General features: G+C 44.1%; 2 protein-coding genes across 3 annotated transcripts in view; both read right to left on the bottom strand.

The window, feature by feature from the left end:
- Positions 1-15,296, bottom strand: part of LOC139530258 (cadherin EGF LAG seven-pass G-type receptor 1-like) — an 84,918-nt gene that overhangs the window by 32,037 nt on the left and 37,585 nt on the right. For both annotated transcript variants that reach the window (XM_071326492.1, XM_071326493.1), the window contains exon 2: positions 2,994-3,665. In XM_071326492.1, the coding sequence (XP_071182593.1) occupies positions 2,994-3,665 (672 nt within the window). The remainder of the gene's footprint in view (positions 1-2,993; positions 3,666-15,296) is intronic.
- Positions 8,240-10,159, bottom strand: LOC139530257 (general transcription factor II-I repeat domain-containing protein 2B-like). The gene is made up of 2 exons (XM_071326491.1): positions 8,851-10,159; positions 8,240-8,724 (listed from the first exon to the last, which is right to left on the bottom strand). Exons 1-2 carry the CDS (start codon positions 10,029-10,031, stop codon positions 8,718-8,720), a joined length of 1,188 nt encoding a protein of 395 aa, XP_071182592.1. The 5' UTR covers positions 10,032-10,159; the 3' UTR covers positions 8,240-8,717.

Below are 15,296 nucleotides of genomic sequence, written 5' to 3'. Positions count from 1 at the left end.
CCCCCCAAGTATGTTTTTTGTGAACAAGCTGAAACCAGGCAGGTTCACAGGGGACACAATCCATCTCACAAGTTCAAATCCATTACCCCACAACCTACAAGCTAGTCTGCATGGACAGAGAGAGGGCAGCGGAGGCTCAACCCCCCTTCACAAGCATGTCAAAACACTGTGTATTGTAACAGCTATGCTCTGTGACCCACACTGACACTGGCTCTTCCACTGGAAGCAAACGGCTTGTGGCATAATGACAACAGGACAATGGAGTGTCTTTGGCCCAAGCAGCAGGCCACCTCGGTGGTCTGTAAGACACCTGTCACGACCCACCAGCCATCCACCCTGATACAGTCCTGTCTCGTTAACTAGACCTGAGATGTGTTCCGGTGATGACAGCTTTCAAATGGACGCTGATGTCAGTAGTGATTTTAACTCAGGGGTGCTTTCCCTAACAGCTTGGGGTGACCATTAAGGGTCACATACTGAGCAGAAAGAAAGCTGTCAATTAAAAAATAAGGAAAGGATGATGTATGGTTACATAATGTATTGCATAATCAGGCTTTTATATTGACGAGACAGAGAAGATAGACAGGAAGACTAGAGAAATGTCTGCGGAAAGTGTTGTGGGATTATATCACCCTTTAAGAGCCAACATACATATTATGAAAGAGATGCACGAAGGAGTCAAGAGATGATTTTCCCACTGGTCAAAAGGAATGTGCCACGATCATATCTATGTCCAGCTCATAGTGTGGGGTATTGTGTGTCGCAAAAATGACACTGACAAGATCTGGATAAAGAGAACACCTATGATTTACAGCGCAAGGAATTCCAGCGGGTAATGACCCAACTGCAAGACAGATAATCTCCGGTTTGGAGGGAATTACGAGGGATCTTTTTCCCGAAAGTGTGAGAAACCTGAGACAGGCACTGTCAGGTCAACCATCATCACCTCCATTATGACTTGAGACTACCTGGAGCTGGTCAAGAGCCTTCAAAGCATAGACGGCTAGAGTTTGATTAACAAGTAATAGTCTCTCTGCAGAATCAGGGTTTTGGCTGTGGGCCATGTCTTTAATATAGTGGGAATATTTAGCCCTATAGGGTTTGTGAAAGCAGATGAAAGGTACTGATGGGGGTAGGCACATTTCTATCTCATGAAGCTGGTTGGGAGAATGCCAAGAGAATGCAAAGCTTTCATCAAGGCAAAGGGTGGCTACTTTGAAGAATCTCAAATATAATATACAGTTGAAGTCGGAAGTTTACATACACTTAGGTTGGAGTCATTAAAACTCGTTTTTCAACCACTCCACAAATTTCTTGTTAACAAACTATAGTTTTGGCAAGTCGGTTAGGACATCTACTTTGTGCATGACACAAGTAATTTTTCCAACAATTGTTTACAGACAGATTATTTCACTTATAATTCACTGTATCACAATTCCAGAGGGTCAGAAGTTTACATACACTAAGTTGACTGTGCCTTTAAACAGCTTGGAAAATTCCAGAAAATGATGTCATGGCTTTAGAAGCTTCTGATAGGCTAATTGACACAATTTGAGTCAATTGGAGGTGTACCTGTGGATGTATTTCAAGGCCTACCTTCAAACTCAGTGCCTCTTTGCTTGACATCATGGGAAAATCAAAAGAAATCAGCCAAGATCTCACAATAAAAATGTAGACCACAAGTCTGGCTCATCCTTGGGAGCAATTTCCAAACGCCTGAAGGTACCACGTTCATCTGTACAAACAATAGTAAGCAAGTATAAACACCATGGGACCACGCAGTCGTCATACCGCTCAGGAAGGAGACGCGTTCTGTCTCCTAGAGATGAACGTACTTTAGTGTGAAAAGTGCAAATCAATCCCAGAACAACAGCAAAGCACCTTGTGAATATGCTGGAGGAAACAGGTACAAAAGTATCTATATCCAAAGTAAAACGAGTCTTATATCGACATCACCTGAAAGGCCGCTCAGCAAGGAAGAAGCCACTGCTCCAAAACCACCATAAAAAAGCCAGACTACGGTTTGCAACTGCAAATGGGGACAAAGATTGTACTTTCTGGAGAAATGTCCTCTGGTCTGATGAAATAAAAATATAACTGTTTGGCCATAATGACCATCGTTATGTTTGGAGGAAAAAGGGGGAGGCTTGCAAGCCGAAGAACACCATCCCAACCATGAAGCATGGGGGTGGCAGCATCATGTTGTGCGGGTGCTTTGCTGCAGGAGGGACTGGTGCACTTCACAAAATAGATGGCATCATGAGAGAGGAAAATGATGTGGATATATTGAAGCAACATCTCAAGACATCAGTCAGGAAGTTAAAGCTTGGTCGCAAATGGGTCTTCCAAATGAAAAATGACCCCAAGCATACTTCCAAAGTTGTGGCAAAATGGCTTAAGGACAACAAAGTCAAGGTATTGGAGTGGCCATCACAAAGCCCTGACCTCAATCCTATAGAAAATTTGTTGGCAGAACTGAAAAAGTGTGTACGTGCAAGGAGGCCTACAAACCTGACTCAGTTACACCAGCTCTGTCAGGAGGAATGGGCCAAAATTCACACAACTTATTGTGGGAAGCTTGTGGAAGGCTACCCGAAATGTTTGACCCAAATTAAACAACTTAAAGCCAATGCTACCAAATACTAATTGAGTGTATGTAAACTTCTGACCCACTGGGAATGTGATGAAAGAAATAAAAGCTGAAATCTCTCAATCTCTCTACTATTATTCTGACATTTCACATTCTTAAAATAAAGTGGTGATCCTAACTGACCTAAGACAGGGAATGTTTACTTGGGTTAAATGTCAGGAATTGTGAAAAACTGAGTTTAAATGTATTTGGTTAAGGTGTATGTAAACCTCCGACTTCAACTGTAAGTACTAATGACATGGAGAAAGAAAAAAAGTTGAAGAAAGAGTAAAAAATAGAAGATTGAGAATTGTGTGAAAGAAAGAGTCAAGTAAGATACCAAAAAGTGTATAATAACACTCACCTGTGAAGTCCTCCGGACACTCGCAAGTGTACCCGCCTTCCCTGCTCTGGCACTTGCCGTTGTTCTGGCAGGGCCCTGAGTAGCACAGGTCAATCTCCGTCTCACAGTAGTCCCCAGTGAAGCCTGCTGGGCATCGGCAACGCAGCCCCGTCACCGGTTCGATTGGCCTGAACAGCACCGTATCCGAGGACACGAAGGGTGCTGAGCTGTCGAACCTCAGCACTGACACACACTTCATGTAGTTCTCACAGGGCTCACGGAGGCAGATGTTATCGTCGAAGGGCAGCACACGCTGGCTGGACACCAGGGTGAGCAGAGTCCGGTTCAGGTAAATCTGCTCCTGCAGGGCTTCTGAGGGGAAAAATCTTCCATGGGGGATGGTGCCCCCGGACCCCCCAAGTTTGTTTCCCCCAGAAGGGCGCAGGGCAGAGAAGGTGACGTTGAGGATGCTTCCCTGGACGTGCGTGTCGTTCTGGATGTTGAAGATGAAGACACCGGTGCGGCTGGTGGATAGGACGGCCGCCACGCCCTCCATGAAGTGGGAGAGGAGCGGGGACAGGAAGCGCTCCTGGGACATGTTCTCCAGACGCACTGTGATGCTGTTGGTCAGCATCTCATCGGTGATGATGGTGACGCGCAGGGTGCAGAGGGCCATGACGCGATGGACACCGTCTGGAATCAGAGACAAACAGGGTCAACCAGGGTCATAGAATAACACTTGCAAGATGCATTGGACACAAAGGTCATGTCAGTCAACATTTTAAATGGAAAGGGGGATATCTAGTCAGTTGTCCAACTGAATGCCTTCAACTGAAATGTGTCTTCCGCATTCAACCCAACCCCTCTGAATCCGAGTGGTGTGGGGGGCTTCCTTAATAGACATCCACGTCTTCGAGGGATTCAATCCAGCAACCTTTCAGTTACTGGCCCAATGCTCTAACCACTAGAAACATACCCAATTAACCTAATTAGAACCAAAGCACTGCTTTTAACCTCTGCTGGTTTCTTCCACTTTAAGGTAAGGCTGTGGCGGCGAATACGGAGTGTTCACCCCCGTCCATTCACCTCTTTGTCAATGCTAAGGATCAAACTAAATCAAATTTTATTTGTCACATACGCCAAATACAACAGGTGTAGACCTTACCGTGAAATGCTTACTTACAAGCCCTTAACCAACAATGCAGTAAAGAAATAGAGATAAGAAAATATTTACTAAATAAACTCAAGTAAAATATGTAAAAGTAAAAAAGTAACACAATAAAATAACAATAATGAGGCTATATACACAGGGTACTGGTACCAAGTCAATGTGCGGCGGTACAGGTTAGTCGAGGTAATTTGTACATGAAGGTGTGGTGTGTTTGGACTATGTAGGGGTGTTTGGACTATGATCGTTTGTTGGTTTGTTCGTTTGTTGGCCCCATCGATGTGAATTGGGTCGTGTTCGGCCCTCCTTTTCCTGTAGTCCACGATCATCTCCTTTGTCTTGCTCACGTTGAGGGAGAGGTTGTTGTCCTGGCACCACACTGCCAGGCCTCTGACGTCCTCCCTTTAGGCTGTCTCATCATTGTCGGTAATCAGGACTACCACCGTTGTGTCGTCACTAAACTTAATGACGGTGTTGGAATCATGCTTGGCGACGGAGTCGTCGGTGAGAACAGGAGGGGACTAAACATGCACCCCTGAGGGGCCCCCGTGTTGGGGATCAGTGTGTTATTGTCTACCCTTACCACCTGGGGGCGTCCCGTCAGGAAGTGCAGGATCCAGTTGCAGAGGGAGGTGTTTAGTCCCAGGTTGTTAGCTTAGTAATGAGCATTGTGTGCACCATGGTGTTGAACGCTGAGCTGTAGTCAATGAACTGCATTCTCACATAGGTCTTCCTTTTGTCCAGGTGAGGAAGGGCAGTGTGGAGTGCGATTGAGATTGCATCATCTGTGAGTCTGTTTCCGGGATGATTGTGTTGATGTGAGCCACGACCAGCCTTTCAAAGCACTTCATGGCTACCGACGTGAGTGCTACTGGGTGGTAGTCATTTAGGCAGGTTACCTTCGCTTTCTTGGGCACATGGACTATGGTGGTCTGCTTGAAACATGTTTGTATTACAGATTTGGTCAGGGAGAGTTTGAAAATGACATTGAAGCCACTTACCAGTTGGACCGCGCATGCTCTGAGTACATGTCCTGCTAATCCGTCTGGCCCTGCGGCCCTGTGAATGTTGACCTGTTTAAAGATCTTGCTCACATCGGCTACGGAGAGCGTGATCACACAGTCGTCCAGAACAGCTGGTGCTCTCATGCATGCTTCAGTGTTGCTTGCCTAAAAGCAAGCATAAAAGGCATTTAGCTCGTCTGGTAGGCTCTCGTCACTGGGAAGCTCGTGGCTGGGTTTCCCTTTGTAGTCTGTAATAGCTTGCAAGGTCTAACACATCCAACGAGTGTCAGAGCCAGTGTAGTAGGATTAAATCTTAGTCCTGTATTGAAGCTTTGCCTGTTTGATGGTTTGTCTGAGGGCATAGCAGGATTTCTTAATAGCCTCCGGATTAGTGTCCCGCTCCTTGAAAGCTGCAGCTATAGCCTTTAGCTCAGAGCGGATGTTGCCTGTAATCCATGGCTTTTGGTTGGGATATGTACATACGGTCACTGTGGGGACAATGTCATCAATGCACTTACTGATGAAGCCGGTGACTGAGTTGGCATACTCCTCAATGCCATTGGATGAATCCCGGAACATATTCCAGTCTGTGCTATCAAAACAGTCCTGTAGCGTAGCATCCACGTCATCTGACCACTTCCTTATTGAGCGAGTCACTGGTACTTCCTGCTTTAGTTTTTGCTTGTAAGCAGGAATTAGGAGGATAGAATTATGGTCAGATTTTGCAAATGAAGGGTGAGGGAGAACTTCATACGTGTCTTTGTGTGTAGAATATACAGTAGGTGGTCTAGTTTTTTTCCCCTCTGGATGCATATGTGACATGCTGGTAGAAATGAGGTAAAACATATTTAAGTTTGCCTGCATTAAAGTCCCCGGCTACTAGGAGCTCCGCTTCTGGATGAGCATTTTCTTGTTTGCTTATGGCCTTATACAGCTCGTTGAGTGAGGTCTTAGTGCCAGCGTCTTTTTGTGGTGGTAATTAGACGGCTACAAAAATATAGATGAAAACTCTTGGGAGATGTGGTCTACAGCGTATTATGAAGAACTCTAGGTGAGCGAAAGTATTCACCCCCCTTGGCATTTTTCCTATTTTGTTGACTTACAACCTAGAATTAAAATAGATTTTTGGGGGGTTTGTATCATTTGATTTACACAACATGCCTACCACTTTGAAGATATTTTATATTGTGAAGAAGAACAAGAAATAAGACAAAAAAACAGAAAACTTGAGCATGCATAACTATTCACCCCCCCAAAATCAATACTTTGTAGAGCCACCTTTATCAGCAAATACAGCTGCAAGTCTCTTGGGGTATGTCTCTATAAGCTTGGCACATCTAGCCACTGGGATTTTTAGCCATTCTTAAAGGCAAAACTGCTTCAGCTCCTTCAAGTTGGTGTACAGCAATATTTAAGTCATGCCACAGATTCTCAATTGGATTGAGGTCTGGACTTTGACGAGGCCATTCCAAGACATTTAAATGTTTCCCCTTAAACCACTCGAGTGTTGCTTTAGCAGTATGCTTAGTATCATTGTCCTGCTGGAAGGTGAACCTCCATCCCAGTCTCAAATCTCTGGAAGACTGAAACAGGTTTTCCTCAAGGATTTCCCTGTATTTACTGCCATCCATCATTTCTTCAATTCTGACCAGTTTCCAGTCCCTGCTGATGAAAAACATCCCCACGGCATGACACTGCCACCACCATGCTTCACTGTGGGGATGGTGTTCTCGGGGTGATGAGAGGTGTTGAGTTTGCGCCAGACATAGCGTTTTCCTTGATGGCCAAAAAGCTTAATTTTAGTCTCATCTGACCAGAGTACCTTCTTCCATATGTTTGGGGAGTCTCCCACATGCTCTTTGGCGAACACCAAATGTTTGCTTATCTTTGGTCTCTTTGTTGCCACTCTTAATGCCCTCCTTGCCTGGTCCGTGAGTTTTGGTGGGCGGCCCTCTCTTGGCTGGTTTGTTGTAGTGCCATATTCTTTCAATTTTTTAATAATGGATTTAATGGTGTTCCGTGGGATGTTCAAAGTTTCTGATATTTTTTTATAACCCGACCCTCATCTGTACTTCTCCACAACTTTGTCCCTGACCTGTTTGGAGAGCTCCTTGGTCTTCATGGTGCCGCTTGCTTGGTGGCATCCCTTGCTTAATGGTGTTGCAGACTCTGGGGCCTTTCAGAACAGGTATCTATATATATATATATATATATATACTGAGATCATGTGACACTTAGATTGCACACAGGTGGACTTTATTTAACTCATTATGTGACTTCTGAAGGTAATTGGTTGCACCAGATCTTATTTAGGGGCTTCATAGCAAAGGGGGTGAATACATATGCACACACCACTTTTCCGTTTATTATTTTTTTGAATTTTTTAAAACTATTTTCGGTCATAAGAGATGGTAGCATACACATTATGTACAAAATGAACGTTCTGCGCATGTGTTATTTTACTCACACTTTTTTTCTATGTAGCTGCTGCTCACACTCCCCCTCCCTTCATGTTTCTCTTTTTACTCACCCTCTTCTGAACCATGATGATGTAGCCTATGTCTCAGCCTCATATTTCTCCTCACAAACTTCTCTGTCTGTTGTAATGGATTTTGCAGTTGCACAAGCAGGATGCGGTCCCTACACATTGTATTAGAACAATCTGCATTTTGTGTGATGATGTAGGCTAATCTTTGTTGTTGCTGCCATATCGTAGCCACTAGCTACAGTTCCTGAAAAAAGAACACTACTACTTTGCCTGTCTGCCTCCTGCTTAGACAATGTTTGCAATGACGATGAAGACATTTCATTAAATTGCTAATTAGACTGCGTGTCTGTGTCTTGCTTTAGCTGCATACTAACTCCCCACTCAAGTTTTGCATTGGGGCGGAAAACAATCTGCGTTTCAACAACATACAGGCCCCTAAACTGCTACCTAGCTGTTCCATCTCTGGGCAGCCGAACGTCTAGGGCAGGGGTGTCAAACTCATTTTCACCGAGGGCCACATCAGCATAATGGCTGTCCTCAAAGGGCCAGATGTAACTTATAAATGTAATCGAATGTAATGTAAAATAAATGTAACTCCTCCTTAATGTTAAATAACTCATTATTTATTATAACTTATTCAAGTGACAATTACAGTTGCATAGAAAATATATGTTTGCTTGTAGCTCTAACATAAATCCTTTTAAATTTTGTCAGCTTATGAAAACCCACATAACTCCATTAATGAAGGATCAAACTGTCCAAGTGAATAAAGAAAAATAACAAAACTTAGCTGCAAAGAACATGTATGACACATGTAGCATTTTACAAAAAAAGGCTGCACACAGCCGTGCACCCAACTGATGGTTTGATGACAACAATTTGTCTGCATACACACATAAACCTGCAAACATTAAATAATTACTACAGCAGCTACACATAAATAATATGTAATCAACTAAAAATACCAAAATAAAGGTTGACTCAGTTCACAACTATATTGGTCAAGTTTTTCGGTTAGTCTTTGATGAGGAGATGCTGCCTGTCCTTGAACACACCAAGTGGATTCTCTCTCTACTATCGATTGATCATGTTCTGAAAATGATAAACACAAAACAAAATGCAAGCACAATCATTAAATTGCACACAGTTTAACTGTTCTTCTTCTTGGTTGAATTACATTTTATTATATTTTAATTAAGTTTAAAAAAAAATGCTTGCCTGTGTGTTTTCTGACCAGATGTCTGACACCGTTTTCCCGTTACCAGTGTGTCAATGTCTGGTTTTAGGTCCTGTGCTGAGGCAATGCGTAGAACAGCATGGAGGTTGTCATCCGTGAGGCGTGATCTGTGCTTGTTTTTGTTCAGATTCATTATGGAAAAAAACTGTTCGCACAGATAGGTGCTCCCAAACATGGACAGAACACGGGCAGCATGAAGTCGAAGCTGTGGCATCAAACCAGGAGGCAGCAGACGGTAAAAGTCCTGGATTGTAGCATCCTGAAACTTTGCTCTCAGGCCACTGTCGCTTTGAAGCTCAATTAGCTCCATCTGAAGGTGTTGGGGTGCAGTGCAGACATCGGTGGTGAAAGGATTGGCAAAGATGTCAAAGCCAGACTGTTGTGCTCTGAAGTCAGAGAAGCGCCGATCAAACTCAGTCTTTAACCAGCTCAGTTTGGTAGCCAACTGAGCACATGAAAAAGTCTCGGGAAATGAGGCTGACATGCTCTGACAAACAGGAAAGTGAACAAGATTGTCCTGTTTCACTTGCCACATCCATAAGTCCAATTTACGCTGGAAAGCCGTGATCGTGTCGGACATCTGCGTGATGACTTGTTTGCGTCCCTGCAGCTTCTGATTCAGCTGGGCGAGATGGTCGGTTATGTCACACAACACAGCAAAGTCACACATCCACTTTGGATCTGATAGTTCAGACATGAGTTTTCCTTTACTCTGCATAAAAAGAGCAATGTCTTTCCTGAGCTCGAAAAATCGCTTGAGGACTTTGCTCCTACTCAGCCACCGCACTTCTGTATGGTACAGCACATCCCCGTGTTCCGAGCCCATCTCCAGCAAAAACTGCTGGAACTGACGGTGATTCAGGCCACGCGCCCGAATGAAGTTCACTGTTTTCATGACTGTGGTCACAATGTCCTCCATCCCCAGCACCTTCCCACACAAAGCTTCTTGATGGATAATGCAATGATACGTTATCAAAGGCGTGTGACAGTTCATTTTTTGCATTTTCCCCTTCATTAGTCCAACCAAGCCCACTTTTCCTCCACACATTGCCGGTGCACCGTCTGTAGTTAATCCTACCAAGTTTTCCCACTGCAATGCATTTTTACTTACGGACTTCTCTACCGCATCAAAAATGTTCTGTCCCATGCATTGCAGCCACATCCAACAGCTCCTCAGTGATAGAGAGGTCCGACTTTACGCCTCTAATAAAAATTGATAACTGCGCTGTGTCCGTGTTATCTGTGCTTTCATCAACAGCTAATGAAAAAGCTGTGTAGCTGCGTGTCTCCTCGGCCAGCTGTGTTGTAAGATTTTCTGCTAGTTCCTTCACTCGGTCGACGATGGTGTTTCTTGATAAACTGACATTTTTAAAAGTCTGTAACTGGTCGGGACACACCTGCTCACAGACATTCAGCATGCACTGCTTCAAAAACGCTCCCTCTGAAAAAGACTTGGAAGCGTGGGCGATTTCTTCAGCCACAATGAAGCTAGCTTTCACCGCGGCCTCGTTTTTGGCTGTGGATTTCATGAACAAACTCTGCTGCGACCGCAGTTTGCCTTTTAATTCTTGGGCAATTTGTTGCTTTTCTTGAAGGCTAGCTTTAGCGTACTTAGCTCCGTGTTTGGTGTCAAAATGTCGACGCAGATTGTACTCTTTGACAACCGACACCGCCTCGTAACACAAAAGACATACCGGTCTTTCTCCTTGAAGCGCAAACAAGTATTCGCCTTCCCATCTTTCTTGAAACAGTCTTCCGTCTGCATCAACTTTTCTCTTTCTGGACATTTTGGGATCATTATTTATATCTCAATTCCACTCGTTGGCATGGACACTGCCGTGGCTAGCGTAGTCGAAAGGCATTGTGGGAATGTAATTTTTGGTCAAAGCACGCTCTTAATTTATTTTTTGGTATTTATTTTTAGACACTCAAAACTTTTAAGCTCTCGCGGGCCACATAAAATGACCTGGCGGGCCACATCTGGCCCGCGGGCCTTGAGTTTGACACATGTGGTCTAGGGTGTCGAGCGTTTATCTGGACTAGAGCTCTGCTACTCGACCCGAGCCCAACGGGCCCCGACATTATGCATGGGGTTAGGGCCGGGTAGGGCATGTTTTTTCATCAATAACTAGGGTACGGGTAGGGCTCGGGTATCAATAAATTGATCACTAACATTTTGAAGTTGTGCCATTTGCTCGTTCTTTGCTGCACAGTACAGTCATATCTTATTAAGATTATAACATGGTATCAGACATGCTTCAACCTCGTCAAGTACAAGACAGGAGAGATTATTTCACAGAAAAGAATAATGTTCATTGAGTTTAGAGTGACAAAAAGTAGCTAACAGCTAACTGCTCTCTCATGTCTTGTCATTGAGCAAAGTCGCCCAAGCGGAGCTGTTGCTATGGATACTCACAGACCCAGAGCTGCCATTAGCAGAACACATGCAGACCGAGCAGAGAGCAGGGAGAGAGTGACAGACAGCGTGGAGAAGCTAATAGATTTACTTTATCTCTTCATTTATTTCTGATTTCGGGTTTCTAGCAGGGCCGGGACATAAATTTGGTAGGGCCTGAACTTTGAGGTCATGGATAGGGCTCGTGCTTAAAATTCATGCTCGTGCAGGACTCAAATCTGGACTGGTAACCAGAGTCTGACAATGGGCAAGTTTGCTTTGCTTCGCCACCCCTGAAAAAATAACACAAAATCGTGCTTATGTTTAATAGCCTACTCTTCTGCTATAATTTGAACATGTCGACCATGTCTTTTGTGTACAACATGAAGCTTGTACACTACACCCGACTAAGGCGTTCATCACTGATCAAGGAGGGGGAAGCGGCAGAGGAGCACTGAGCAGCAGCTACATTGGCAGCGGAGTGAGCTCAGCTATGTATGCAAATATGGAAGGAGGGGGAAGCGGCAGAGGAGCACTGAGCAGCAGCTACATTGGCAGCGGAGTGAGCTCAGCTATGTATGCAAATATGGAAGGAGGGGGAAGCGATTGTGGAGTTGGCAGCAGCTACGTAAAAAAATATTCACATGCGCAGAAGCTCCTGTATCTTTAGCTATGGAAAATCAGGTTCCAGAAAATCTGTAACCACAGCCACTCCGTTTAAGTAATGCCTTTTGGTTTGAAGAATGCTCCTGCAACCTTTCAACTTTATCACAACAATAAAGCAATATCTTTCTTCAACAATTACCAGTGGGGGAAAAAAATATGACTATCCTATTTAATGAGATTCCTACCGACTGTGACCAATTCCCCATCAACATAAAACTGAGGTTCAGTTAAACTTGTTGCGTAATGGAACATTTGTGAAGCCTGATAATCCAGTGCCCTAATCAAAGGTAAAACACCAGGTAGTGTGTGAACATTGGAGCAGGCAGTGTTTCCTCCATTTAACCCATACGGGTCTAAACCCTGTCTAAGCCGAGGGGGGGTTCTACAAAAGGAAGTTTGTTCTGACGTGTCTGTCCTCTTATTTTGGGCACTAAACAGTCTCCATATACAGTACCTTCGGAAAGTATTCAGACCCTTTGACTTTTTCCACATTTTGTTACGGTACAGCCTTATTTTCTAAAATGTATTACATAGTTTTCCCAACCCTCATCAATCTACACACAATACCCCATAATGACAAAGCAAAAACAGGTTTAAAAAAATAGACATTTACATAAGTATTCAGACCCTTTACTCAGTACTTTGTTGAAGCACCTTTGGCAGCAATTACAGCCTTGAGTCTTCTAGGGTATGACGCTACAAGCTTGGCACACCTGTATTTGGGGAGTTTCTCCTATTCTTCTCTGCAAATCCTCTCAAGCTCTGTCAGGTTGGATGGGGAGCGTCGCTGCACAGCTATTTTCAGGTCTCTCCAGAGATCGGGTTCAAGTCCGCGCTCTGCCTGGGCCACTCAAGGACATTCAGAGACTTGTCCCGAAGACTTGTCCCGAAGCCATCTTGTATTATGCTAATTAGATTTCCACAGGGACGCGGCCATCGCCCTTATTAAACTGCAATATCTTGACAAACAGTGTTCGACTGGCGCTTAAAAATGAAAACATTGCAAAGTAGGTGGAAGCACTGTCAAGTCCACTGTTGTGGCACTTTAACAATACAGCGCATGAATAAAAGACATGGTGTAGTGTTCTTTGTCAGAGTATCTGACAGACAGATGGTATGTCTAGATATACCATAGCCCTATTGTTAAGAGATAAAGGACTATTCCTAAAACCAGTGGGTTGAAGAGGGTCAAGACAATTCTTTCCTTTGTTTGGTATGCTCTTTTCTCTCTCCCCTGATGGCTCTACCCATTTGGCCCCTCTATCATGCGAATGCAGTGTGTCATAATTACCAAACAAAGACGACAAGGTTTACACTCTGTTACACTGTCCTCTCACATACTGTCAACTCAGCCAGACACACAACAGCCTCCCACTCCTCCTCACACACACACACGCACGCACACACCCTTTCTCATGAATATATTCACACACAATTGATATGCACATACATGCATGTATAAAATATGTACACACACACACACATATACACGCACGCACACACACAAAGAGCGAGACAGATCTCAAGTAGCAGCTGGTTATACAAAGACAGCAGGATGCCAAGACGCACAGAAAGGATTGTAGACAAAAGAGAGATTTCTAGTGCTTATGGCTTTGATATGCACCACATAATTACAATGAATGTGTCTGTGTACATTAAGTATCTCACATCTGGGAAAATCAATTGTTGTTCCTACCCCACCTAACCACTTAAAAATACATGCTAAAGCAGGGAACAGGGTGCAGACTACTTGCCAAATGTACAGTGGTTGTGTTTCAACATATAAATGACACACCCTCGTCCACTTACTCTCTCGCCTTATGCCCTTGGGGGAATCCCCGAAGCCATCTTTGCCGTCGGTCCAAACAATTAGCCGAGCAAGGGAAGTTGGCAACGTAAGCCCCTCAGCACTCATTTGTGATCGAGTTTGCGAGTGTACAATTCTGTTCACTCTGGGGCCTGAAACGCCCCATAATTCAATTCAAGATGACTGTACATCGGCAAAGAAAATTCAGCCAAAACTTAAAACCAACATCAATATGGAGAAGTCAACATACAAGTGTAAGTAAAATCGAATATAAATAAGTTAGAAATGGTTCTACTAGTGCACATGACGGCACAAACCTAATTGTAAAAGTAATGATGGTTTTGTTTGGTTAGCTTTTGGAAACATTAGCTTGCGCATACCACTTTCCCTGACATCATACATTGTCATTTTTGATATACCTGATATCGCCTGACGGCTAGCATTTAATGTCTGCGGATGCATTGTCTTCTAGCCAAGATATGAAATGCAATCATGATTGACTGACACAACCGTGGGACGAACGAGTGGCAAAATAGCGGGCAAGGGCGGCCCATTTAAAATTCAATCATTCTTCCCTCGCCCATTGCCCTGCATCATACGTCATGATGCGTCATCAGAAGTGTCCGCTTCATTTGAGGGCTGAGGGGAGAGGGTGTGTCTTTTACGTGTTTGGAATGCAGCCCCTTTCTTGCCTTTAGCAAGTTGTTGGTTGTGTACCACCCTGTTTGTCTTCAGTCTCACACAGTGCCTTCGAACTTCTGTTGTGATTATAGTTCAAGATTATTGAAGTTAAACTGAATAGTCTGGTCTGCGAGAACTAATTAGTGGGAAGCAGTGGTGCAGGCCCTAGAATTAAAGGCCTTTGGTAACAAATAGTGCATTTAAATCTCAGTCTGACACAATAAATCCAAGTCATGAATACAGAGAGCGGCTTTGCTTGGCAGCCGATGAGAAAGAGCACCTCTATGGCTGTTTGCCAACTCTAGCGACAGTCTTATCAGTGCTCGACAGACACACACCAGGGTGTCCTGTTTGCCTTGGCATGAGAGTATCAGCACGTAATCTCCTCGACAACAAGACCATTCTCTCAAATAAAACGCTGACAAAAGCTAATTGGTAGTTATCAAATGCAGTAATTAACCCCCTATAGTCGATTGATGCACCGGTGCGTCAATCTAAGTAGCATAATAAAAAAATCCCCATCAAAATCCGTCAATTTGCTCCCGAGTGGCGTAGCGGTCTAAGGCACTGCATCTCAGTGCTAGAGGCGTCACTACAGACACCCTGGTTCGTATCCAGGCTGTATCACATGGGAGTCCCATAGGGCAGCGCACAATTGGCCCAGCGTCGTCCGGGTTTGGCCGGTGTTGGCCGTCATTGTAAATAAGAATTTTTTCTTTACGGACTTGCCTAGTTAAATAAAGGTTAAATAAATATTTAATTACATTTAAGCTAGAGATATCTGCAGTGAAAGGTGGCAGAGCTAGAGCGGTGTTTGTCAGACCATGAGACATCCTGAAATATCGGTCTTCTCATGAAAAGTTCTGTAGCGTCTGAAC

This window comes from Salvelinus alpinus, chromosome 9 (genome assembly GCF_045679555.1).
Source record: "Salvelinus alpinus chromosome 9, SLU_Salpinus.1, whole genome shotgun sequence".
Classification (NCBI taxonomy): domain Eukaryota; kingdom Metazoa; phylum Chordata; class Actinopteri; order Salmoniformes; family Salmonidae; genus Salvelinus; species Salvelinus alpinus.
The sequence above is the reverse complement of the archived record's forward strand: the minus strand, read 5'-3'. Positions and strand labels throughout refer to the sequence as shown.